At 54.9% G+C, this 25,664-nt stretch overlaps 1 protein-coding gene across 1 annotated transcript in view; it reads right to left on the reverse strand.

Moving 5' to 3' along the window:
• The window catches only part of ASTN2 (astrotactin 2), a gene marked incomplete at both ends in the record, with an annotated part of 316,075 nt that overhangs the window by 159,854 nt on the left and 130,557 nt on the right, over nucleotides 1-25,664 (reverse strand). Inside the window, 3 exons of the mRNA XM_084298804.1 lie at nucleotides 16,600-16,737; nucleotides 16,841-16,915; nucleotides 17,066-17,150. Of these exons, the coding sequence (XP_084154930.1) occupies nucleotides 16,600-16,737; nucleotides 16,841-16,915; nucleotides 17,066-17,150 (298 nt within the window). The remainder of the gene's footprint in view (nucleotides 1-16,599; nucleotides 16,738-16,840; nucleotides 16,916-17,065; nucleotides 17,151-25,664) is intronic.

Raw genomic sequence — 25,664 nt, forward strand, 5'->3', positions numbered from 1 at the left:
AGGAGGCAGCAGCGGGAAGGTGCTCGGTACAAAACAGGCATTTGTACAGCACAAAACACGAGCCCACGTCGGCAGGGTGAATACAAAGGAGGTTACAAGAGCTCTGAGCAGCGAGGCCTCGGCGCTGGATGCCGAGCAGCCACCAGCACAGACACACAGCCACGGCAAGGGACGGATCCGGCAGCACCGCTGGGGAAATGCCAGGAGCTGGGCGGTGGAGAGAAACCTCCCGGGAGGGGTTGATCCCTGCTGTTCCCTGATAGAGTGGGGAAATGCTCAGCACCAGCATCCCCGCAGGTGATGGGATGCCAGGAGTCCATCGGGCTCGGTCCCTGCACGTTGCAGGAGGGCTGCTGCCCCGCGGGGGCTCGCAGGGGACATGGGGTGCTTGGGGGCACACAGGGGGCCAGCCCTGGCACGGGGCACTGCTTTGGGCATGGCAATGCCCTGGCTCGTTTCACGCACTGAGTGAGGCTGAGCTGAAGCCTCCCGAACAAACAGACCGAGACGTACATGACAAAGTTGGATTTTTCAGCCACTAAGCAGCATCAGAAGAAACCTCTGGAGTGGCTGCGAGCGTGACCCTTCGAAAAGGGGTCAACCGAGAGCTTTTTGGACACAGCGCTCAACAGAAAGACAAACCTGGGGATTTACGAGTGCGAAAACAGGCTGATGTTTGTTCTTTTACACCATTCTACCTAAACAGACCTCTGCACACATATTTGCCAAAGGGAAGACCGGACTGAACTTGCCTCTCCAATTTTTTGTCTTGTTGGAAGGAGCACTGCAAGGCTGAGCCGACCGCCAGCCGTCAGCCTGAGGGCAAAGAATTTGTCCCCATCCGCATCACAAGAGCCTCCTCTCTCCCTCCGCCCCAGTTCGACTTCAGCAACATTCATTTCTACCTCTCCACCACCCAAGTCAGGTTTAAGAAATGAAGATGACCTTAAACCTCCTAAGGGGCTGCTCTGCCAGAGGAATGAGGAGGGAACGCTACCCAGAAATAAAGCATGGACCAGGGGCTGGATTTACTGCAGCCCCTGCTGCTGAACTGCTGCACGACCGCGGGCGACTCACGAGCTGTGTCGGTGCTCCAGACTCCTCATCTGTAACACGGGGACAACACCAGCCACCTACCTCCCACGGAGCCGTGCAGTTAATTAATGCTGCTTTGAGCTGTGAAGATGAAAAGCGGCACGTAACTGCAAAACAGTGTTTTATTATGATTATGAATGGAGCTTCCACTCGTTCCATTAGAGTGAACCTTACAGCAGTGCTACTGTAGATACCGCGAATTGCTCCTGGCGGCTGCACGACTGCTGGCACTCACAGGGTTTTGATTGTAGACTTGCACGTAAGAGCTTTGAACAAGTCAGGGGGAAAAAGAAGAAAGCGAGGTAGCGGGGAGAACAAACAAACAGAGATTCCACCACATCTTGTGCTTAGCACCCAGCGAGCACACGCCCACCCTCCCGGAGGCTGGAACAACAACAACAAAAAGCCCGCAGACAAAAGCATCTCACCTCCTGCTCTCGGCTCTGCTTTGCATGCACGGGCTGCCACAGCCCTGTGCGTGTCACGTCGGGACAGATTGTACAGCAAGGGCACTCGAACAGCAAATTGGGATCTCACGGCCGCTTTAGGAAGTGTTTCACTGCTTCGTCTCGACTCGACAGATAAGACAACTGCGGCACAAGGTGCCGAAGCCGCCTGCTCGTGGGCGTGCGGTGAGCTGCGGGCACAACGAGGCGCCCGAAGAGCCCACGCCACAACCTGTCCAGGCTCAGCCAATCCCCCCGTGTACCCCTTGTTTGTCCTGAAAAGCCCCTGGCTCTGCAGCCAGCATCCTGCCCTGCAGGGATGCTCCCCAGCACCGGTACCCAACACCAGTACCCACAACTGGTACCCAGCACAAGTACCCAACACGGGTACCCAACACCGTGCCAGACGCACGCAGGCACAGTCCCCCTCCTGCCACGAGTGTTTTGGGGTTTGTGACACCAGAACACAGCAAACAAACGCTCAGTTCCTGACTCAAACCCTTCAGGCAAGTCCCCTTTTTGTGACTGTTTCCTGCAGGGAAGCCAGTAGCATTTCCTTTGCTCCACCCTGTGCTTTTTTAGCCCGTCGCTCCAAGGCAGAAAGCCCTCCTTCCCTGCACATGCAGCACCTGGCATGGGTTTCCTGACCCTGCAGTTGGCCTTTCAGTGCCCTGGCACTGCAAGCAGAGCAGCATGCAGCTCTCAATCACACCTGCACTGCTGGCACCTCCACCGTGCCCAGCTGAAGGACGCGGTGCCTGCGGTACACAGCGGCAGCGCTGCTCCCGACGGCTCCCTCCCATGTTTAATTCAGAGGCTAGTTTAGTTAATCTATTTTTTAATAATTCATCCCTTCCATCTTAATTTTGGTAGTTGTTGAAAATCCCTAATAAAACATTTAAGGGCTCTTTTACTGAAGCAACGGCATGATTTACTTGATGGAAGCCGGTCTTTGATGTCCTGCCTTAATTCCCTCCCTCCTGCCGTGCCTCGATCCTGTTTATCGCCGTGCTGGAGGTAAGAGGTTCTTGTTGAGTTTTGTAGCGCTCCGACGCTTGGTCAGCGTTAATAATTCAGCCTGGACAAACCGTGTAGAGCACAGGAGCCTCCTCCTTTTATCCGTGGCTGCCTCCGTCCCCGCAGCTCGCGGCACCAGCGCTGGGAGCAGGCAGGGCATCCCGGCCGACGCACGTCAGAAGCGTGAGCAAAATACCACAGGTGCCAACTACATTGTTCAAAGAATATACACCCTTTTATAGCACTTATATTTCATTCTCTACTGCCGGAATGGAGAAACATGCTGGGTTTTTGCATCCGTAATTGGGGAAGAGCAGATGGTAGAAGCACAGTTGGAAGTAATACGGCCATTAAAATAATCTATACGGCTCGTAACTCTCCAACACGTGAGGAGAAGTGGAGCCTGCCTTCGCCAGCACGCTTCGCCTGGCCCTTCACCAGGCTGGGATGGGGGTGGGAGTGTTTTTTGTGGTTTGGGGGATATCCGTGTGTCTGGGTGGCTCTGATGGCTTTGGCTGTTCCCCTCTCCCAGGCTGTCGGTCACCTCACTGCTCAAGAGCTTCTCTGCAGGGTCAGGCCCAGAGAAGTGTCCAGAAAAGCCCCGAGTGCAAGCAGCTATGTGGAAACCAATGTTCTTGCTCTACATGTCCTAAGCTGTGGTTTCAGAAACCTCTGTGCCCTCCAGAAGTCCCAGCCACCAGGTTATTTGGCAGCTCTTGCTGGGTGGGGGCTTATTTCTGGCCATGGTGATTGCTCCGCATTGGTTTGTTTTCCTGCACAGACACACCATAGAAAAGTTCCTATCTTAACGATTCAGCATAGAGAAATGTATGAAATCTCAGAGGAACAGAGTGGAAAATGCAATCCTTTCCTACACAGACCCAGCGGCCAACATCCCCGTCCTGATTTACAGAGTGAGGAAGCAAAGTGAATCGCTGCAGGAGCCGTTCCCTGGCAGGGAACCCAAGCCCCCCAGACCTCCACGAACACCTCCCCAGGCCAATGCAATGATTTTCCCAGCCAGAAAGCTCTTCGTTCAGCTTAAAATCTTCCCTGCAATCATGCAAGCGCCTCCCCAGATCCTTACCCTCTGCCCTGAACACACTGGAGCCAGCAGGACATTACCTTGACAGCTGGCTTTGCTTTATGGAGCTGTAAATACATTTTTTAATAGGCTGGCGGCAAGAAAGATGTGTTTCAGACTCGACAACATCCCAAATTAACTGAGATTCATTTCAAAAAGGGTGAAGGGGGAGAGGAAGGGGGAACACGAGCCTGAAACCCGCAGAATATAAAGCCTTGAAAGAACTGCCAGACAGCCCCTGCACAGCTGCCTCCTGGCCCTGGGAAAGGGAAAAAAAAAACCTCCAGCAACATCAGGCTGGAGTGGACAACACCGAGGAGGTTGCTGTGGGCCATGCTCATGCTCAGAAAGGCTTTTTTGTTTTAATTACGCTTTTTCTGGGAAGAACACAGCCTCTGCTGATGCCCAGCTTCATTCCTGCCCCATTTCTGCCCTGAGGCAGCCCGGGTCGGGGTCCTGCTGCTTCCCGGGAGCACCCCCAGATTTTAGGGAACCAAGAGCCTCCAGAAGGGGTGGCTGAGCCCTGCACATCCCCCTGGCCCCAGGAGCAGGGGGCAAGCACCAGCATGGGGGGGGGCCTGCAATAAAAGGTTTGCTGCCTCCATTCTGGTGGCATCTCCTCCTCCTCTTCCTCCTCCTCCTCCTTCTTTCTCCTCCTCCTTCTCCTCCTCCTCTTCCTCCTCCTCCTCATCTTCACCTTCTCCTCCTCCTCCTATTCTTCTCCTTCTTCTTCTTCTCCTCCTCCTCCTCCGTGTGCTGGAGCATTAAGCCTGACGTGCCTTCGTTAGCCCCAGCACTGCTCTCTGACGCCTAATTTGACTAACCCTTTAGTGACTAATTTAATTACCCCGGCCCACAAACTGACAGACAGCTGTTAAAAATGGTTATTGCATTATTAATACGCTCCAGTAATTTCCCATTAAAACTATACTGTTAATAATTTTTTCCCTGTATTTCTTCCCTCTTAATTAGTCTATTTAAAACTTTGAAGGAATATTCTCTTTATGGTAAATGGGAGCGTCGAGCAAATTACATTTTTGATTGAATACTTCTGTGATAGGCCAGCAAATAAGACCGTTGAGTTGTTAATTATTGTCAGAGTTTCACACGATGCCTGCTAATGAGGCAGTCAATCTTCTCTGCCATTCCTGGAATATTAATGGAAGCCTTTGGTATTGATTTTGTCACCAGGAGGAACCAGGAAATCCTCTCCTCCAGGTGCTGGGGGGCGGGAGGGGGCTGCCTGGTGCCGGATGGGGTCGTGGAGGGGACCGGAGACCTTTGGGATGGGCTGAGCCAGCGGGGGCGTGAGGCAGGGTTGAGCTCAGGAAGATGTTGGGTGCTGGCCTGGCTTCCACTCCCAAAGGGTGAGCCAGCATGTTCCCACTGGGCACGATGCCCTGCGGCCCCATAAGGATGCCCAGCAGCCCCAACAGCCCCATTGGGATGGGGAGGGCAGGGGGCACCTGCGTCAGCTCTGGCCCCACAGCACTGCCTGCCCCAAGCCGACTGCTGATGCCCATCTGGTTCAGATCTCTCCGCTCTGCCATGAGGTGTTGGGCATTTGTTCTCGGAGCAAGGGAAACTCCTGAGCTCTCTGGGCAGGGATTTCCACAGAGCGATGTCGGGATTCACACAAACCGCGAGGTGGTGGAGCGCGTCCCAAAATTGTGCTGGGAGGTGAAAAGGGGAGGTTTCGGTAACGTCCCTCAGGCTGTCTGGGTACTGATCCTTGCTGACATTTACACTAATGTGCCCATCGGAGGAAGGAGGAATTTGGCAGCCAGGGCTGCAGGACCTGACCACCCTCCCACCCTGCCTCCCGCTGCCTTGCCCGTCCTCAGAGCCCGGCGGCTGGGCAGGGGGGGCTGTGCCAAAGCCTCCCCCCTGCACACTGTGCCCCGGCCACGCCACAGGTGGTACTGTTAAAAAAATCCTCACTCTCCTGCGTGCGAGCCCTGGGCTGTCGGTGACAGCGAGGAACGATGGACGAGCCTCCCCAAAAGCTGGCAATTGCTCACAAACCACTGCTCAAAAATTGGGTCGAAATCCCACAACAAGAATTCAGAGCAGCCACATGATGGTGAGAGCAGGGACTGGGAAGCTGCTCAATGGGGTGCACCCATCAAAAAGGAAAGGGAGCAGCCCTTACCCCAGGCAGCTGAAGCACAGTGACCAGGGACATTTCCCTGCCACCCCAGAGGTTTGCATGGCACGGTCTCACCTAGCACACAGAGTGAGTGGCAGCTGTGCAGGTGCCCCATTTGCAGGATCAGAAAAAAAAAAAAAAAAAAAAAAAAAAGACGACTGTGGACCAAAGGAAACCAATTTCAAAATCCAGATGGGCCTAAATGGATTTTGATTTCAGCTCCGGGCAGCGGCGGCGGACACAGAGCTGGATTTGTCAGGACTGTATGGCACCAAGTCAGAGCAGAAACGTGGCTCTCCTAAATAGGTCACACGGCCTTTTGTGCTCGGTTTTATTTCTGCAGACGTGCTCTGAGTCTCTGCGATTGTGCCCAGGACGGGCACGATCAATGTGCTCACACACAGCCCCCAGCCCGGCCCAGCTGCCTCCACACTGCCCGAGCATCCCCAGCCCCTCTCCCACCAGGGAAAGCCAGGGCAGATGAGATAAACCTTGCAAAGGTCACCAAATCCTGGTGACAGCAGGCGATGTGCCGGCACACACCAGATGGCCCAGCTGCCATGGAGAGGCCAGAGCCTGGGGACATCCCTAGAGCGATCTGCTGCAGCTACCTCACACGGCACAACACACGCCATCCCTCCAAATTCAATGGGGCTGATATGGGGCTGCCCTATGTCTGCAGGTACATCGAGATGTCATCGAGAGAGGGACAGGCAGGGGACATCATCTGTGCAGCAGGGTGTAGGATGAGTGCTGCTGCTCCCCGGGCACCCGGTGTCCCCCCCGCTGCCACCCCAGCTGTCCCCGAGCCCATCTGATGCCCGCTTTTGCTTTACGAGCGAGCCAGGCGCTGGTTTTACTGCAATGAAGTTTTTCAGGCTCAGGCTAAAAGCTGTATTTTTTTCTTTTCTTAAACTAGGTTTCAGTAAATGAGGAGGTTTCAGCTTATAATTAATTACCTGTGCTGCAGCATAACCTGGGTGTACCGGGAAGGGGGGAGCCTGGAACCCCCTGAGCTCCAAAGGAGACGCCTTGAGAAGCGCTTGGGTCAGTGCAGGCGCTCCTGACTCTCCTCCTTTTACATTGGTATCGTATATTAGTTGTGTTTGGGCACAAACTCTGCCTTTCGCCCCCAAAATCCCATGCTATCACAGTGGTCTGGCACCAAGACAAAGTCCTTCGTCCAGGAGATTGGGACCTGATGGAAGCCCACGACCAGCTCCTGGGTAAAACACCTCCACGAATGCTGGGGGCAGGCAGGGAGCAGAACCCCACAAGGTTTTTTCCCCCAAAGGACAGCCAGAGGGAAGGCTCCTGGGCACGTGGGATAAATGGGGGCTGGGGTCAGAAGCCTTGGTGTGGGTTAACTTCATCGCTTTCTGCGGGATTTTCAGGGTATCCCTCCGGGGAGCTGGCACAGAGGAGCGGCCCCGCAGCGTGTGCTCAGGTGCACGAGCCCTAGCAGATGCCAGGGCCCGTTACGCACAGCCCCTGCCTGCTACAGATGGCTGTAAGCAATGTGTTCACCCCTCAGACTCCATAGGTCAGGGAGCCTTTTGTTAAACCACCCACCGTGTTTTAATTAACCCGTTATCAACTACCCAGCTACAGCCCAAAGCTGCTTCCAAACCCACAGCAACTCCAGGTCAGAGCTACCGTCCTCAGCTCTGGCCCATCTGTGTTTGATACTCACTGATTAAAAAAAAAGAAAAAAAAAGAGAAAATGTGGACTGAACTGAATAAAGAGACTTCTCACTGCAAAAGCTCAGAGCATATTTACACAGTATCCTGCCTTAATTCTCAGCTTCTTCATTTATGTCATTTTAAGCCCTCCACAGTCGCAGGGAAGTATTAGCTGGTGTTTAATTGTGTGCTCCTGGGTTCAGCACGACTCCCTGCGAGCTGCCACGGGGAGAGAGCCTCCATCCACGGGGTGACCGGGTGGCACAGGAGGGATTAGCAGGGACTTGGGCAGGCAGTGACAGGGACATCCCGTGGCACAGCCCTGAGCTGGGGGGGAGCTCTGCCTGCAAACACAGCCAAGTCTCAGGGAAGTGAAGGGCCACATACGTAAGGCACGTAGGACACCAGCGCTGAGCACGCTCTGACACGCACCAAGGGCACAGAGCAGCGGTGCCACGGCAGCCCCCGCGTGCCCTGGCTGCGTGACACTTGGGACAAATCCCCAGGTGAGACACCAGGACCTGCCGTGTCCCCCAGCCTCACCCGACCCCAGAACTGCCCGCAGTCCCCTGCAAAGCCAGCTCGGTGCCTCTGCTTTAAGCCTCGCGTGGAGGAGAAATGCACAGGGTGCTGTGCCGGCACCGCTGGGTCCGTCTGCACCTGCGCCCCTCCGTCCCCGCTGCCACTCCAGCCAGCTCAGCTTGGGGCCGTGGCTGCACCCTCCGTGCTGTGACAAAAGGCGCTAGGTTCAGCCAGCAGCACCTCCTTAAATCAAAAGCACTGGAGGAAATGTCTGGAGCTGCATTGATTAGTGCTCAGGAATTCTTCAGGCAGTGAAAGCAGGGCAATTCCCAAGATGGGATTATTTTTTTGCAAAGCTTCTCCTCATTTTCTACATATTTTTTTTTCCCCTCCTGCTCACTCCCCAGCCTTCCTTCCAGTCCTCACCAGCTTTGCAGCACTCTTTGATTTCGCCTCTCAAAACAATACTCTACTTAATGCACTCCACCGTGGCACCCGGGAAACCACCGCCGCCCACCAGACCCCCGGGCTTTACACACGTAGCAGCAAGAAGATGTTTAGAGAGCTTTTCCTTTTCACTCCACAGCCAGCAGCCAGACTTAGGGAGACCAGAGAAGCTGCCAGCCACTTATCAGCATCTACATCAGAAAAGGAGAGGTCAAGTGCGTAGCAAATAAAGAGATGAAAAGGGGCAACGATGCGAAACCTGGACACGGCAGAGGCGAAGAGCGGAGGATTTGCAGCTGCGGCGCGGCACGGCTGCGGTCCCACCAGGCAGCTGCAGCAAAGCACGGGAAGGTCAAGGGCTTTCTGTGCCCATGGGCAGCACTGGACACTGTACTGACATGGTCTGCACAGCTTTTTGGTCCTTACACTTGGAAAGTGCTGTGCCATGGGTACCCTGAGAGCAGCGGGGGTGATAAAACCACCCCGAGAGCCGGGTGAGGTCCTGGAGTGGAGCAAAGCCTCTGGGGCAGCAGCTGTGGGACAGGGCACCCAGCCCAGCAGGGTCGGTGGAAACCTGGCTCTGGCTGCTGAGGAGTGGAGCCAGTGCTAATTAGCTGCATTTGTCTTCGGAGAGCGGGGCCACCCCGGTTCACTGGCTGCAGCTGCGGCTGCCCCGTGGTTGAAGCCGGACCAGGGTTTTCCCCACACGTTCCTGGTGAGCACGATATTCCTCCAAAGCCACATCAGCCTCCCCCATTCCTTCCACAAACAAACAAAACCCCATAAAATAAACCTAGGGGTTAATTTTCTCCAAGAGTCCCTTCCAAACCTGCAGGAATGTTGTCCTTTTGGAAATGCCCTTAGAGGAGAAGGACGAACCTGCCCGGCTCGTGTCCACCTCTGCTCCCGCTGTCCCCGCTGAGGCCGTTTCTCATCCTCCCAGCAGCTCCGAAGCCCGTCGCAGGTCCCTGGCACGCTCCCAGGAACATTTCAGCTCTGATGGATTTTATTAGTTTTGTCCTCTGAATGAAGTGATCCAACAGCAGTCACGGGAGATAAAAACCAGAGAGGAGGAGCGGAAACGGACCACACTGGGCAACTTGGCGGCGTTTGAAATCTCATCAGAACCGGCTGGAGGATGGTGCCGGCTCTCTCCGCTGAATTGCATTTAAAAATAGCTAAAGAGGAGTTATTAATGTTTTCCCAAGGTCACGACCCCGCACAGGACTGTAGCTCCCAGTCACACAGCTAAGGGAGAAGCGTGCAGCCACGTGGGAGCAGGGACACCGTCACCCCCCACTTCAATGCACTTAAAGATGGGGCTGCTCACGGCAGGGAGAGGGCACTGGCTCAGAGCATCCTTCCCCAGACACGTGGGGAGTCCTGGTCGTCCCTGTCCTGCTGCTGCCACCACCCTCGTTTCTCAGCTGCCCCTCTCCTTCCCCACCAACGCAGCGCTGCATGCTCACGGCTTGTGATGGGGGAAGGCAACGTGGGGCGGCTGGGCTGGGAACAGGAGTCAAAGCTGACTCCTAAGCCTTTGCTTTTGCTGGAGCTCAAGTACCTGCACCACCAGCCAGCCCTGCCCCACTCCTGTTGGGCTGCTGTGGTGTCCATCCCCATCACCCGGCACTCTCCAAAAGCACCATGTCCCTGCCAGCAGTGGCCGTGCGCTGACCTCCATCCATTCTGCCTGGCAAATCCCTCGCATCTCCCATCTCCAAACACTGCTGTGGTTTTTAAATCACGTGCAATTGCCCCCTAAAAAAAAAAAAAAAAACGAGCCCTCTGTTTTGCTTGCATACTTGCTCAGCAGCCCAGGCACACCAGTCCCCAGCCACTTTCTGACACCTCCCCAGGCTGCCTGGGGCTGACACCAGCCCCTCCTTGTGAAAACCCCGGCAGGCTGTGCAGCTCGTTCCTCTCATTTCGAATGAAATAACGAGGCTCGGCACACATGGTGTGGAGGAGCAGAGGAACAGGAGGAGCAGGGCAGGGTTTCCCAGCCCACGCTGGATGCGGCGTGCCCAGGAGGTGCCAGCCCGGTGTCTCTCCTGCCGGGCTGCCCAGAGCCCTGCCCAGGCAGCAGCCGGTCACAAAATCACAGGTAATAAACTGAGATGGGGAAAAAGACATAATTAGGGGAAAATAGTGCAGACAGGCTGAATAAACAGAGAGGCCATGGGGCCACGGTGCCTTTGAACAGGTGGCTGCAAAGCGCACTCCAGCCAGGGTTTAACAGGAAGCAAAGGCAGGGACATAAAACCAGACAACACCACCAAACAGGGACGGGGGAGCTCCTTCCACTGAAAGAAACCTCAGTGCCTCGTTTTGTTTCCTTGCAGCTCCTTACGTGCACGCATCAGCCCCTGCCTGCCCCTCCAAACCCCTTTCTGCTCATTATTTGTCTGGGTGCTGGCAGGATCCTGCTCAAGAGCTGAGTGGGGCTGGCAGCAGGTGGCTTGGTGGACGGACAGACGGACACACACGACAGCAAGAGAAGCTCTGGCATAACGAGAAGCTGCAGAGCTCGGTGCCAAATCGTGCTCTGCGCTGGGAGATCCCAGCTACATTAAAAGGAACCGTTCTGGGTGTGAGACAGCATGTGTGTATTTGGCGGGTGTTGGGGTTTTTTTAATTGTCTCAATAAATACATAAACAAAATCTGTTTGTGCATTTGTTTGCTTTTCCCTCCTGGGCTCCGTGGCACCGCTGATGAGAGGAACAGCAATCACTCAGCTGCACAACTTGTGGCTGCTCCCCGCGATGGATTTGCCTACCAGCTAATCCAAATTTACATCACTGCCCCTAGGAGGTTTGATCATTTTCGGTGTAGTTTTATAGCCCAGCATGAAGAGCTCAAGAATTTAGCAGGATCACACACAGAACTGGAGCAGAGAGAGGGAAATTCAGCAGCACTGTACCAGGGATTATAAAAAAGCCCACAAGGAGGGAGGCTGAGATGTCTCTGCACCCTCTCAGTGCAACGGAGGTGCTGGTGAACACAGCTTTCAGTTCTGACCTAACGGAGACAGACACTCCCTCGGTGATTCCAGATCGAGTTTAGTTTATTTTTTATTTTTTTCCCCCTTTCCTGCCTGCCCCTCATTTCCCTATCACACCACTCCTTTGACTCCTCTCTCCTTCTGCTGCTCCCAGCCATCGGCGGCTGCCACAAGGTTACGTCCCCGTTTAGTCATCCCTTAGCCAAATGAGACATCGCTGACTCCTCCAATCTGCTCTCATAAATCAAACCAGGAGGCCAGGACCAGGAAAAATCCCACAAGCAGCCTGATGCAGAGTTAACGCACGCGTGGCAGAGGCTGGCAGCTGCCTCTCTGCACCACATCCATCCTTCCCCCATGGAGGACGAGGCCAGGGGCTGCCTTTATCCCTGTGTTACGCACCAGAAGTTGTTCCTCCACTGGTTTTCATGAGCTGACGGCGTGCTGGGGTGATAAGGGACCCAGCCCGGAGCTGCAGGGACGTTATCTCCGGGGATGCCGGTGTCTCTGTGATGGGCACTGTAATGGATTGTCGTCCCTCCAGAAATGAGTAAGTTGTGCTTGGTGATGCAATGATCAATTTGCTCCACCACGTTAAGCTGTCCATTCATCACAGGCACCTGCTGTCAGCTGTGGCGTCGGTGCCCACGGCTGCTGCTACCAGCAGGACAAAAGCCTGGAAGGCAGCAACGCGGGGTCGCTGCTCCTGCTCAGAGACAGCCCCAAAAAGGGCTTCCCTTGCATGACCGCACCCCAGGGCTGTGCTGCAGATGGAGGGACCATGGAGACAGAACAAAAAAGTGCACCAGGAGTGGGTCCAAGAGAAACCCTTTTGCGCAGAATCGGTGGTGCTCGAGGTGGGCAAGAAACCCTCCTTGTGCTGGAGCAGGGTGCCCAGTAAAACCCTCCCGAGGCTCAGCGGTGCTCCCCTGCAGCAGCACCCCTTTGTCTGTGCTCCTGCGGGAGAGGCACGAAGCCCAGGTGCAGAGCAGATGAGCCCTGCTGATGCTGTGGCAAAGCTGCTTCCCCTCTCCTGGCCCAGATTTTTCTTTTCTTCTCTTTTTTGCTTTCCACCACCCCTGGCGGGGCAGGGAGCCTCACACCGCGGTGCTTGGCACCAACTCGCAAAGCACCTGAATCATTGCAAAAGCAGTGCCACTCGGTGCTTCTGGCAGAGCCCCTGCAAGGCAGGGGCAGTGGGTTTGTCACAGGGGCAAAAAGGATTTGTCCTGGGGCTGAGCCAGGAACGGCCAGGCGCAGGGGGAGCGAAAGCTCCTGGCCTCGGCACGGGCTGGTCCCTGCTCCACGGGGTGCGTGCGCTCAGAGCAGGGAAAGGTGGCTCGTGTGCAGTGTGTGAAGCACTGAGAGAGCTGAAAATGAAATAGTAATAACAACAATAATAAAAAATCTTGCTGATTGTACTTTGGCAAAGAATTCAGAGAGCAAAGGGGCTCACTTAGGAGCAAAACGAAGATGAATTGACAGAGAGTTCAAGAGAATTCATTCTGCCACTGAACACTTGTCTCTCCATCAGGACATCTCAAAGGCTTGTCAAGCGAAGGCAAGGCTTTTATTTGTTTCTATGGTTGCCATAACGATGGAGCTATATGTCATGTCAGGCAGCAGCTGAGGCTCGCTCCTCTGATTTATAGCCACTCACAAGAAATTACAAACTTTTCCGCCGAGCTGGGGACACAGCGGGGCTGCAGGGCGCTGGGCAGGGGGAGCCGGCCCGTACCCATCCCCACAGTGACAGCAGGGCCCCCAGCATGTCCCAGCGCTGCTCTCTGCCCCCGGGGGATGTCCCCAGAGGCAGTGCCACCACCAAGGGTGCCCCTGTCACCCAGTGCTGGGGTGCTGGGTGCTCGCAGCGGTGGGAGCAGGGCCGTGGGTCCTCCCTGCTGCTGTCCCTAATGAGCTGCTGATGGGGTGAGCAGCCTGCTCTGAGCACAACAGTGATGCCCCGTCCCACAGGACGAGCGATATGTCCCAAAGGACCATAAAGGGAAGGCCACGTGTCCAGGGAAGGTCAGCAGAAGGATTAAACACCTGAGAGTAATCTGTTAACATCAGTACAGGCTGCTGTGCTCATCATGGAGCTACTGGAGAAATACGGGATGGGAGAGAGGGGTGGGAGCCATGGGGAGAGGGAAACCAATGGGGGGGCTTTAAAACAAGCGAGACAAGGTGAGATGCTTCTGGACCTGGCAGCTGGAGCATCCAGCCCAGCACAAGCCAGAGGCCAGCACAGGGAGAGCCTCCAGTGCTGGCCACCCTCAAAGGTGTCACCGACAGCGTGGTGTCACCGGTACCGGGCTGTCACTGCTGGCCTGGCTCCCAGGAGCTAAGACATATGACCGATGTGATCACTGTGCAGAGGATCATGCTCTGGAGTTGCAGAGGGGCCGCTTAAAACAGTTACTGCTAAATTATGCACAGGAGCTTCTCCAGCTCTGAGGGAAACCTTTCGCTCAGTTTAGGATGCGTGGCCCTAACACCCCCACCGCCAAGTTCTGCAGGACGAGCCTGGTCCCCGCTCCCCTCCGGGGGTGTGCAGAGCACAGGCAGCGTTCCCAGCGGGGTGTCTGCACCCCCACCTCGGGATCCTACCTGCAGGGCTGGCTGCAGCCGTGGGAGGAAGCTGGAGAAGGCTCTGGGAGCAAAGCACGTGGAGAGCAACATCCCCGCGAGCTGCAGCAGGGAGTCAGCATTGCTCCAGAGAGCTGCTGAGTGGCAGAGCCCCACCTGGCCTTTCTGCAGTCTCGAGCATCTTCATAAAACCACAAGGCTACGTTTGAACCTTTAACCCTCCAAGTTGTAAAGACTTCATCACTTGTTTTCTCCAAACCAGGCTTTCTGCAATTTCCCTCCATTAAACTCTTCAAGACGAGTGACCCCAGAGCCAAAAGGTGCCAGACTAATGAAAGGTCTGGAGGAATTCAGCACGGCTGTTATTAAAGGCACAGAAGAAATACAGGACTGAATTACCAGCACGGCATTACGGGACAGCAACCAGGACACCAGGCGCTGGGACGCAGCGTGTTGCAGCTGCTGTCGGGTGCTGCGGATCTGACCCTGGGCGCGGGGACAGGGCTGGATCAGAGCTAAAGCACCGCAAGCAGGAGCTGCAGGCACAGAGGGACAGCAGTGCCACCGTGCTCCCAGCGAGCAGGGCCCTCTGAGGGCACGGGGATGGCTTTTGGATACAGGTACAGTGGGTAGTATGCGTTCAGCTCCAAAATCAGGTCTGACATTACCAGTCATCACTGGGACATCTGGACCACCAAACGGCTGCGTTGCTGCTCCCTCGGCTTGCTCCATCCAAAGCTCCCCAAAAGCTCAGCACAGAGACAGGGCAAGGCGATGCTTGTGAGCACCCAACACCGCAATGTCCCTGCGTGTGGATTGCCTCAGCACTGAGCACAACTTTTTGGCACCAGCTCGGGAGGCACCAGCTCCACCTCCACCCATCACAGGGTGCTCGGGACCCTGCGGCAGCCGCCCGATCCCAGTTTGAGAAGTGTTTAGGTTCTAATGCGGAAATAATAGATCAGTTTTTGGTTTTCACTGTATCTGTGAAACCTCCCATAATTCAACATCAAATATTTATTATTACGTTTATTAAAGTTTTAATAATTTAGCATCTCCTGCATGTACGATACAAGCGCCGTGAACTTGCCTCCCTTATTCCACTTGGGTCACTCCAATATTTATATCTGGAATTCTCAGTTCGGGTTTCGTTTAGGAGGAGAGCAGGCAACAGCCTCCATGCCAGAAGCTCCCTGCCCTGGCATTCCTCCATCCCGAGGCTCCTCCTCGAGGATCGGTGCCCAGAGACAATCACGGCACCGGGGCAGAAAGCTTCCCAACCTCTGCTTCTGCTTTCTAACGAGGATGTTAGGGAGCAAGAGACAGCGGTGGTTTGGCTTGGAAAACGTTGGCATGCAACAAGGCGACCCTTCTCAACCAAAAATCAGTCCTCTTCTGCAGACAAGAACTACCTTTCCCAGCAGAGCCAAATTGTGACAGATATATACCATCAGGCTCCCTTTACAGAAGAGAAAACGAGCACCAAACATCAACAAACACACACCTGGAAGCGAGGACCGTTTGGATGCCAGTCCTGGCTCTGCCGCAGGTTTTGGAGGTTCCTGCTCCAACTGCAGCCCTGCCAACACCCCTGATGGAGCAGAAACAAGGAAGCCACTGTCCTGTTGCTCTTGGGAAATGGAAGGCAAAACAGGCTGGGGAAATAAGGAGCGTGCTGGTGCCCATGAAGACGATTCCCACCACAGACAAAAATTTGCACGTCAGGGAATTGTGTCTGAGGTGAACAGGAGAAAGCAGCAAGCAGGGAGGGCTCCCACAGTCTCCCTGGCACCCAAAGAACACATGCTCAATCTTGATTTAACGGGGGAGAGGCGATGCACACCAAATGCCTTAGGAATCAAACAGCCAAACCCTTGCAAACCAGGCAGAGGCAGACAACCACTTTGCCTGGACTCCCTTTCCAAGCCCCCCGCTTTGCCCACCCTCAGCCCCCTCTCCCAGCCCCTCCTTCCCCTGGGGCAATTCTCCTCCTGCAACACCCCGAGGTCACGCTGCTGAATTAGACGTCAGAGGAGGTCTGGCTGAGGCACGAGCTAGCCAAAATGATGAGTTAGAGAAACATTCGGGCATTTGCTGAACTCCAGGAAGGATAAAAAATCCCCTAATTGCGCACTAATTGGACAAGCAGCACGGCCTTTCACCAGGTCTGACCTTGGCCCCTCGGGAGCCCCGGAGCAGGCTGTAGGGCTGGGCTGATGTGGCACACAGACGAGATTCTGCACGAGGATGGCACTTCCATACCTGCGAGTGCCCTGATTACAGCTGTGCAATCACACGTTAGATTGAAGCCACTGGAAAATTGCCTTGCCACGGGTTCATACCAATCTACCTGCCTGCATCAGAGTTATACGCACACACCTGGCCTAGACCCATCAGGACCAAAAAAAATAAAAAAAAATGCTGCAGAGTTATCACGTCGGCTTTCTTATTGGAAGAAAATTAATCAAACTTATCATCTCAGAAATTACTGCATCCTCAGGAACAATTTAAAGAGCAGTCTAGTCACTCGAGCATGAGCAGAGCGAGAAATCTGCTTCCTACCTGACATCTGCTGGATCTTCTGTCACCAGCACATCTGTCTTGCAGCTGGCGAGGGGATTGATGGAAAGCTCCACGGGGGGCACCACGAAGCTCTTACTGACTGGCAGCCACAGGCCTTGTCCCAGGCTATAGGTGGACCTGGAGTGAGGACAAACGTGTCAGATGGGAAAAAGGGGTAGGAGGTGGGCCTCTACCACAGGAGGTCCAGCAGCTGGAGGAGACCAGCAGTTGTTTGACCCACCTGAGTATCTTCTCCGGCGCCTGCTCTCCTGTGACCAGGTCGTATCCCCTCTCCAGCGTTGTGTAGGGCCACGGCCTGCGAGACCAAGAGAGAAGCTGCATCACACCGCCAGCAAGGCCAGACCAGCAGCACCCGTCGGGCGCCGGGTCCTTGGGGATGGTGGCAGCCAGGGGGGAGCAGAGCTGGCCCCGGCACCCCCCAGGGAGGAGCTCGGCCCCCACTCACCCCTCGCTGTGTCCCCAGTCACTGCGCACACACAGGTGCCGATGGACGGGGTCTGGGGCGTAGCCTTCGTGGCAGCTGCACTCCCCTAAAAGAGAGCAGGGAAAGGTGAGACGTCTTTGTGCGAGGGGCCGGTCGGAAAGCACTGTGTTGGCTGCTCCTCCCCTGCTGCTCAGCCCTGCTCGTCACAGGCAATCCAGGTGCCTGCAGTGGATTTGGAGCTCTTTGGAGCCTTCTGAAACCTCCCGGTGAGGAAGCTGGGAAGAAACCTGAAGCTTTTCTGAAGGGGTTACGTGACGTGCTCCCGCTGTGAACTGGGATGAGATGTAAGGATGCAAAACGTCTGGCCTCAGCCCGTGCTCCTGTGCACCCCCGCAGCTCCCCAGATTCGGCCGAACTCTGCCCGATGGCCTCCGAGGACAGCTCTGCCTGCAGAGAAACTCCACGAGGACATGGCTGCTCCCGTCCCGGCCTGCAGCAGACGGGCTGCCCTCCGTCCTCAGCATGGTGCCAGCCTCACCCCCTGCAGCCAGCCTTCGCCGTGCCCCTGCCCAAACCTTAACGAGGTCTCAACCCGCTGTGCCTTCCTCCTGCACCCTGTTACACCCCGCTGAGAGCAGGAGCAGGGATCCCACCCCAATCGATTCTGTGTTTGGTAGAGAGGTGTAACCCGGAGCAAGAAGCAGCGAAATAAGCAGAGGAATTGGATTTGCACGTGGAGTTTTCTCCTACAAGCGCCCGTCGATAATTTCCCCCTCCCCACTTGCCCCCATCACGCTTTTCCTCGTTGCAGCGGGCTGCTCTTTAAGCAGTGGTGCAGAGCCAGGAGGAGAAGGGGGGCACAGAGCCACTGCTGCCCCGCTCAGAGGGGGGAGGCAGGGAGAGGAGAGCCCCCGGAGCCGGCACTGCTGCAGCCTGGCCGGTACCTGCGTGCTCCTCGGGCCCCTGGGTGAGCTCCACGTGTCTCGCAGGGATTACAGCAAGGAGCTTTCTTGTTGGGAAGGAACAAAACGGGGGTGCAGCCTGTGAGGTTTTCGTTTTTTTGTTTTTTTTTGATGAGAGCTGTCTGGAAAGGGGGAGGTAGGGAAACGGAAGGGGGGGGGAGAAAGAAAGAGCTAATGGCATGCTAAAATGCAACGGCACCTTCATGAAATATTCACCGCTTTAAACACGTCTAATATTAAAGATTAAATGTCCTGGGATTTGTCCTAGCGACTTCGAAGCACTGATTTATGATCTGTCAAAAGCTGCTAACCTCATGATTCATAACGGGAGAGGCAGGAGCATTACTCCTCCAAAGGGAAGGAGTCGGGTGAGCTCCTGCTCCAGCTCAGCCTGCCTGGCCTGGGGCTGGGGCGGTTTCACGGCAAGGATTGCACGTCCTAATGGTCCCTCAGTTCAGTTAAAAAAAGGGGAAGTTATTTTTTCCTTGGGTGCTTAGTACGCAAGTTTCCCCAGCCAGGCAGCGGCTCATTAATTCCTGGCGCTCATTACATAACAAATATCGGCTCTGCAAACCAGAGGCACCTCAAAGTGCTTGCAAAGCAGAGCTGGGAGGCTTGGGGGCACCAGCTCACTCCCAGCGCCTGCCATGGAAATGAGAGCAAATCGGGGGGGAAAAAAAACACCTACAGAGGCTGGCATCAAACAGCCCCACCACTTCCTTCTGGCTGCAGTGTTTGTTGTGTCCACCCGTTTGTTTCCTGTCGAGGCAGCGTGGTGTGGGAGGAAGAACTCCATCACCCCACGGAAATATCGATTTTATTGACCCCATCCTAGAGCCCCAGCAGCTGCAGCTGGCGCTGGAGGCTTTCCCAGGAGGTTTGGGTGAGCAGGAGCACCCTGCGGCCACAGCAGGGGATGCCACAAAGGGCTGAGACCACCGGCACCACCCCAGAACCGTGCAGGATGTGGCCCCAGCTTGTCCAGGCAGAGCTTTAGAAATGCAATGGGAAAGCTTGCAGCAGGACCAGCTGAGCATTGCAATCTGCTGGGCTGTGCAATGCAGCAGAACGGGTGGTGCTGCTCCACGTTTCCATGAGCTTTTACTCTCCTTGCCCTGCTGGGCATCTCCTCTCTTCCTTCAGTCCCTTCAGATACTCCGTGATTCCCTCTTTGCTCAGCCTGGCCAGGCATGATGCCGAGCCAGCTCCTGCCACAGGGCACGGGGTGAATCCCCATGGAGGGAGAAATGCTCTGTGTGACAGGGATGGGGGCCCCTAATTCCTAGCTCCTCCTTTGAGAAAGTGCATTTCCTAAAGAGCAGATTTCCACATGCTGAAAAAACACAAAACAAACAAACAAACAAAAAAAAAATACCACCACCACCAAAAGCCCGAATAGCAGCACTGCTGTTCAGAGCTACCCAACCTTGTGTCTGCCTCTGCTGCGGGAGGACGAATGAGTCAGGATCTACAAAGTGCTGGGACAAGCATCCCATTTCTGCAGTCGCCGACCCGCAAACGGTGCAGACACAGCCGCTGGTGGTCATCTGTCTTCTTTCAGATTCATAACCCACAAATGGGACTGGATAACCCACAGTGAGTCTTGGTCTGTTCTGGCAAAAGGATCACTGATTGCTTCATTTAAGCACAAGCAGGTCCTGGTGTTAAGTTCGGGAGGCCCCACGCTGTATTTGCAGTCTGTCATTTAACAAACCACTGCAAGAGAGGGAGAGGAAACCCCTCTGCTCATGCAGGGAGAAGGTACATTAACCGGGAAACGGAAAAGCACAGATCTAGTCAGAGGCCCAGAGAGCGCGCCTGCTCTTCATGTGGCACACACGGGTATTTGGGAGGGCAAGGGGAGACCCAAGGCCGTGGGAGAGCAGCAGCACCCTGCCACAGCCAGCCCACAGCCCTGTCTGTGCTGCTGCTTCTCCTGCTGCCCTCTCCCACTTACACCAAATCCCAAAGGCAGCACAGCCACGGCTAATTGCAGGGAGCACCACGTCGCTGGGTCAGCTTCTGCTCGGGGGTAACCTCTGTCACGAGCTGCAGGATCTGTCCAATGCTTCACAAATAGTTTCGCTGAGCCTCCCTCCTGCTGTGCTGTCATTTTCAAGGAGGCTGCTTGAGGAGCCGATGGGGTGAGGAGCTCTGCGTGCCACCCAGAGCTGCAGGATGCCACAAAGCACCCGTGGGCTCCAGCCCCACGGCACTACAGCATTGCCACTGCCCTCCAGCTGGGCAGGGGAGCAAGATCCAGAGCCTGGAGGAGCCGTGTAAACCAAGGACATGCCTGCCTGGTGGCTGCACGCAGGCAGGAGGTTGCTCTGCCCCATTTCCAAGCACAAGGCTCCTGAGCCTGCTTCACGTGGTGTAAGAGCTGGAGCTGCAGAAGGGCAGAGCCGGAGCAGTCCGCAGCCATGGTCGGCACCGTCAGCACCCCTGGCTTTTGGCTCAGAGCTGGCCCACAGCAAGGCTTCCTCATGCCTAAAGGAGGTGAATCCTCCAGCATCGGGGCTCCTCACCTCCAGGAGCACGGGCGAGATGCACAGGAGCTGGTACTAAGGAATAAAGCAACCCTTCAGCAGCATCCAGACCGGTGCATCGGGGGCTTCAGCTCTTTTTGATACCTGCAGGCTTGAAGCTGCAGACCTTCTCCTTCATTTCACCCAATGCACTACGTTCCTGCTCCTTCTCAAACAGCAATAACCCCAGCCAGCTCTCTTCTTCGTGCAGCTGCACAAACACCGCACAGCCAAGCACGCCGGTGCCAGCGTGCCGGGTAATCCTGTTAGCCTCGTTAGGGCGAGCTGCGATCTGCTGTGATAATGCTGTGGGATCCCCCTAATCCTCCAGCCTGGCACGCAGCAGAAGCTCCTGCAGCCCCCGTGCTCCCAGGGAAGCTGCTCGTTGCAGGCAGTGGCACTGTTACTGGTGGAGCTGGGAGGGCTGCTGGCAGCAGTGGAGCAAACGGGGCAGTACAGCATACCCAGACCCCTCTGTAGGGCCACCCTACCCTCAGGGAGATCAATACCACCTCCCAACCTTCCTGAGGGTGCACTCAATCCCCTCACCCAGGTCATCAAGAAAGGTATTAAACAAGACAGACCCGAGGTGCCCCTCTCCTTCCCCACGGCAGGGGAGCAAAGCCTTCACCCCAGCTCTGCTGGCCCCAATGTGTCCCTCTGGAGGTGGGGACAGGGGGCTGATCGATGCCTGTCCCTCCTGCCACCCCAGCCACCTCCCTCCCGTAATGAAGCCATTGAGGTTTCAGAGGTTCAGGAGCATCCAGAGGAAGTTCAGCATTGATTTATCCTTCGTGAAAGGTTTCTGAGCTCCTGGCAGAACGTCAGGGAAGGAATCTCTTAATCCAGCACTCAGAGAAAGCCTGACAAGGCTGAACCGGACCCTGCTGTCCTGCAGCCACCCAAAGCACTGCGGACGCCTCTCCCAGCTGCAGGATCTGCTCTCCTTTATTTGCAGACCTTGGGTGCAGGCTGCAGGGCTCCCTCCAGGTGTGGATGAGGAGGAGCTAAAAACACCCTCAGCAAAAGCCTTCCTTGAAGAGGTCGCTGCAGCCCCGTGGGATGGCAAAGAGGGCGTCTTTGAGAAAGAGATTCGGTAAAAAGTAAACATGGAGAGGATGAAGAATGGTCATACAGATGGTTAAATCCCCAGCTTCAAGGCACGTGTGAGGAGTCCTCAGGGAGCAACTGCTGGAGCTGGGGCTGGCCCAGCTGAGGCTATGACTCCCCAGCAGAGCAGTGCTGGCTCCTGGCTCTTGTCATCTGCGGCTCCTGCCCTTTGGGGTGAAGTTTCCCAAACTCTGCCTCTGCTTAATACTGATGAGGAATTCAGCTTCACTAAAAGCAGCTTTTGAGGAACAGGAAAGGAAAACTCTTTTCTAATGGGATGAACTTTCTCATTGATTCTTTGCTCCATCCCTAAGGGGACACAGCCACCACGAGGCAGGACAACCAGACCCCTCTCCCCCAAGCCTGGGGCTGAGCCCCCTGGGCAATGCTCCCTCGCCCCACAGGGGCAGCACCAGCTTGGTGTGGACACGATGGGCAGCTTGAGGTGGCTCCTTGGAGGCTGAGGGCTCGGCTCTGTGCTTTGGGTGTGCAGGGAAAACCTGGAATTAACTTGACAGTTCCCCTCCTCTTCCCCCACTACAAGTCACCCTCCTTGCCCAGACGCATCAAAGCAGTTAAAAGCAAGCTTAATTTGTGAGGCTCGTGCCTGGTTTAGGCTCAGCACAGATATTATTCTCATTATCATTTGCTAAGCCCCTGAGCTGTGCTGCCGAGGGAGCTCCCGGGGGGCACACGTGCGTGGCTGATGCAAGGCAGCAGCGCAAGGTCCTGAGCTGGCGGCACCCAAGGGTGCTCTGCAGTGCCCAGCTGCTGTCTTCTGGCATGTCCACTGCCCAAATCAATGACCACGGGTGAGGAGTGACCTTCTGCAGTGCTGCTGGGATGGGTCAGGCAGGTGAGATGGGCCCAGGAGCACTCGCTTCCCCTCCCTCCCCTCCGTGGCCTTTAGACAAGCTCAGAAATGCCATTACAAGAACATTAGTAGCTGCAGGATTAAACACTCTAATGGCAGAAAATGAGAGTGTAAAGACAGCACAGATAACCTTAACTCAGCCCCCTCGCGGGCATGCATTTTGATTGCTGTTTATGTCTAACACTTCAGCCCGAAGCTAAATTAGCTTGGGAGTTAACTGCCTCCTGCCCTGCTTGGTGCAGGAGGCAAGCTGTGCCGCCGCTTGGAAGGAAATCGTATATTACATGGTTTTTGACCAAGTTATTAAACTACATACCTTAGAGAGATGGAACCTCATCTTATAAAAGTCTAAGTCAATAAAGACACTGGGATCTTCCAACAGCGAAAATAGCCGAAGTGTACGAGAACAAACAAATATTACTCGATGTGCACAAAAGCCGCATGATATTACACTGAACTATCAGTGAAAACGACTGTTTTCGTAAACACAAATACACCCTCACTGAGGTTGGTCAGCTGCTGATTTACATGTTCAGCTCTGCAACCTCCAAATCCCCTTTACAAGTGCCTTTAAAAAATGGGGATGTTTAACAACGACTTTCATCTGTTTCCTGCCTGCAAGAGCCTTGTCCTACCAGGACAGCAAAACCATCTGCAGCTCAGGTGACAAACTAGCCCATTTGGAAGATGATGGAAACCTTTTTTTTTTTTTTTCCTGCCAATTTCTAGAAAAGACCTTTCACTACCACATCTAATTGGGTTCTTACAAGCATGTGCCTATTGTTTTGTGGGTGCAATCAATTGTGGATGCATAGAAGAGAGCTTTGACGGGTAAGTGCCTGATTTATGGATGGGGAAAAAAAACCAACGCACTTGCACCTGCTAATCAAGGTAGCGATCCATCTCATTTATGCCACTGCTCTAGCAAGCCTGACAGCACAGAATCACAGGCTGTTTTTCCCAGCGTTTGGCCCTCAGGGACCAATTCTCCAGCAGGCCTCTTAAGTGATGCCCACAGAATGTGCAAGTGAATCGGTTTTGTGCATACAAAGCAGGTAATTGTGCTCACAAATCAGGATTTGCATATGCCACCAAAAATGGATGCCCTCGTAAATGTTACCAGCACTGGTGAGGGTGGCGAGTGACAAAGGGCTCTGTGATTGTAGGAGAAGACATCCCAGAGTGTGGCACAGGTGCCACATCCACTGGAAAAAAACAGAGCGAGGAGAGGTGCCTGCAAGCACCAGCAGGACACAAACCTTCCTTGTCCTCGCTTCAGGCAGCGCCTGCCAAGAAGATGGGGCATTTTGGCTGAAGCTCTCCAGCTGAGGAGCAGCTCTGGGCCACGGTGTTTGCACTGTGTGAGGATGTGCCAGCATCTGGAAGAGGCACCCAGCTCACCTGAAGGGAAAGATGGCACTTTGCTCATGTGCAGATGTTGGTGCTCTCTCCGAAAAGCTCTGTTGAGTTGGTACTTTGCAATACGGGCTTGAAATTTGTCAGGGGCAGCAATCATTTAATTAAAGAATGAGTCACACTGCGAAGACACAAGGGAAGGCAAATTAAGGTCAGGCAAGCAAAATGTGTTTTGGCATTTCCTAGCGTTTCAGAGCCACCGTTTTCAGTGTGGATTATTATTTATACTGAAGTAGCACTCAGTGGCCTCAGTCACGTATCAGCACATCGCACAGACAGGCGTTAAACAAAAACTCCAACCCGAAAGAGGTTTTCAGTCCTGGGAAGGGTGAGAGGTTGAGTCTCAGCAGACAGAGCCTGCGTGACCTGGTGGCCTCTGTCCAAACGTGTGCCAGGAGCTGCTGCTGAAAACACCTCTGCCTGAACCCTGGAGCAAAGAAGCTCTGGGCCAAGGCTGGATCCATACTGCAGGAGAGATCAGCTATAAATGTGTGGGAGCATTTCAAGGCTGGCCCTGCTGCTCTTCACAGGGGAAACCTGCAAGGCAGTCATCCCCCAGGCAGTACAAACCTTGGTCCAGCCTTCTCCTGGACACCCAGCAAGAGAGGAGGGAGAGCAGGGAAACTCCCTGCACCCACTGCTTGGGATGCTCCCGGAGATAATAAAATCCCTGACCTGGAAAGGTTGAAACCTAGATGGGATTTATATCCCCTACTAAAACCACAGGCCTCTCTCTCTCTCCGGGCGATAAAAATAAATCACCCTTAAAAATAGAATGACATTAATAAAAATAAATCTCAAAATGCACGCTGGGCATCAGAGAACTACAGTTTGCTCCCAGCCTGGCACGGGAGCTTCTCACCAGCTGAAGGCTGGTCAACAGCGACGAATGTGAGCAATGTCTGGGGCTGTCTCCTGGGGCTGGGTGTCCAGCAGGTGCTTCCAGAGGCCTCGTTGTCAGTGGATGGCTGCTCGGCTCTTGGTAAAATTTGGAAAACTACTCAGAAAACCTGCAGCCTCACCAGCAAGTCCTGCCCTGCCCCTGGGGATCCAACGGGCACAAACAAGAGAAAGGTGTTGGTTTATCCATGTGCAAATTGCCAGGATGGAGAGGGGGGAAGAAGCTGATGTACATTTTGGGTGAGGAAGCTGACAGTTCAGAGCGTGGCTTCTCTGCCCTCCCTCCATCATGGGACTGACTCAGAGCCCCAACGTGCCAGGACCACAGAGATCTGCTGCCTTGCTCCTCCTGCTGTGGCTGTCACCTCTGAACAGCTCACACACCCTTCAAACCCATTTCCTTCTCCCCATCCCAGCACCTTCTCTCCATCCAACACCCAGGACGCACCAGACTTCAGTCAGCATCAGGCAGAGTCACTGCCACCCAGGTTTTGGCCAGATGGGAAGCAGGGATGGGAGCTGTAAAGCAGCAGACGAGGTTAGGACCCAGCACGGCGCCGGAGCTGAGCAGCTCCCAGGTTAACGAGCATCACTCCCTTCCCTGCAAACGAGATCTGACACGTCCTGCTCAAGCATGGGGCATCCAGCGAGAGGGAGAAGCTGCTCTGGTGCACTGGGGATGCACAGGGAGCAGCAGAAGCTGCTGTGGGAGAGCACGAGACCACTCAGGGGCTGTATCAGCCCTTCTCGGTGCCAGTGAGCAGAGCAACCTCCACAGGGTCTCCTCGTGGTTTCTGCTGGCAGCAGAAGTTTTTCCTTCCTCCTCCCCT

Source organism: Netta rufina (genome assembly GCF_964035555.1).
Source record: "Netta rufina genome assembly, chromosome: 20".
Lineage (NCBI taxonomy): Eukaryota > Metazoa > Chordata > Aves > Anseriformes > Anatidae > Netta > Netta rufina.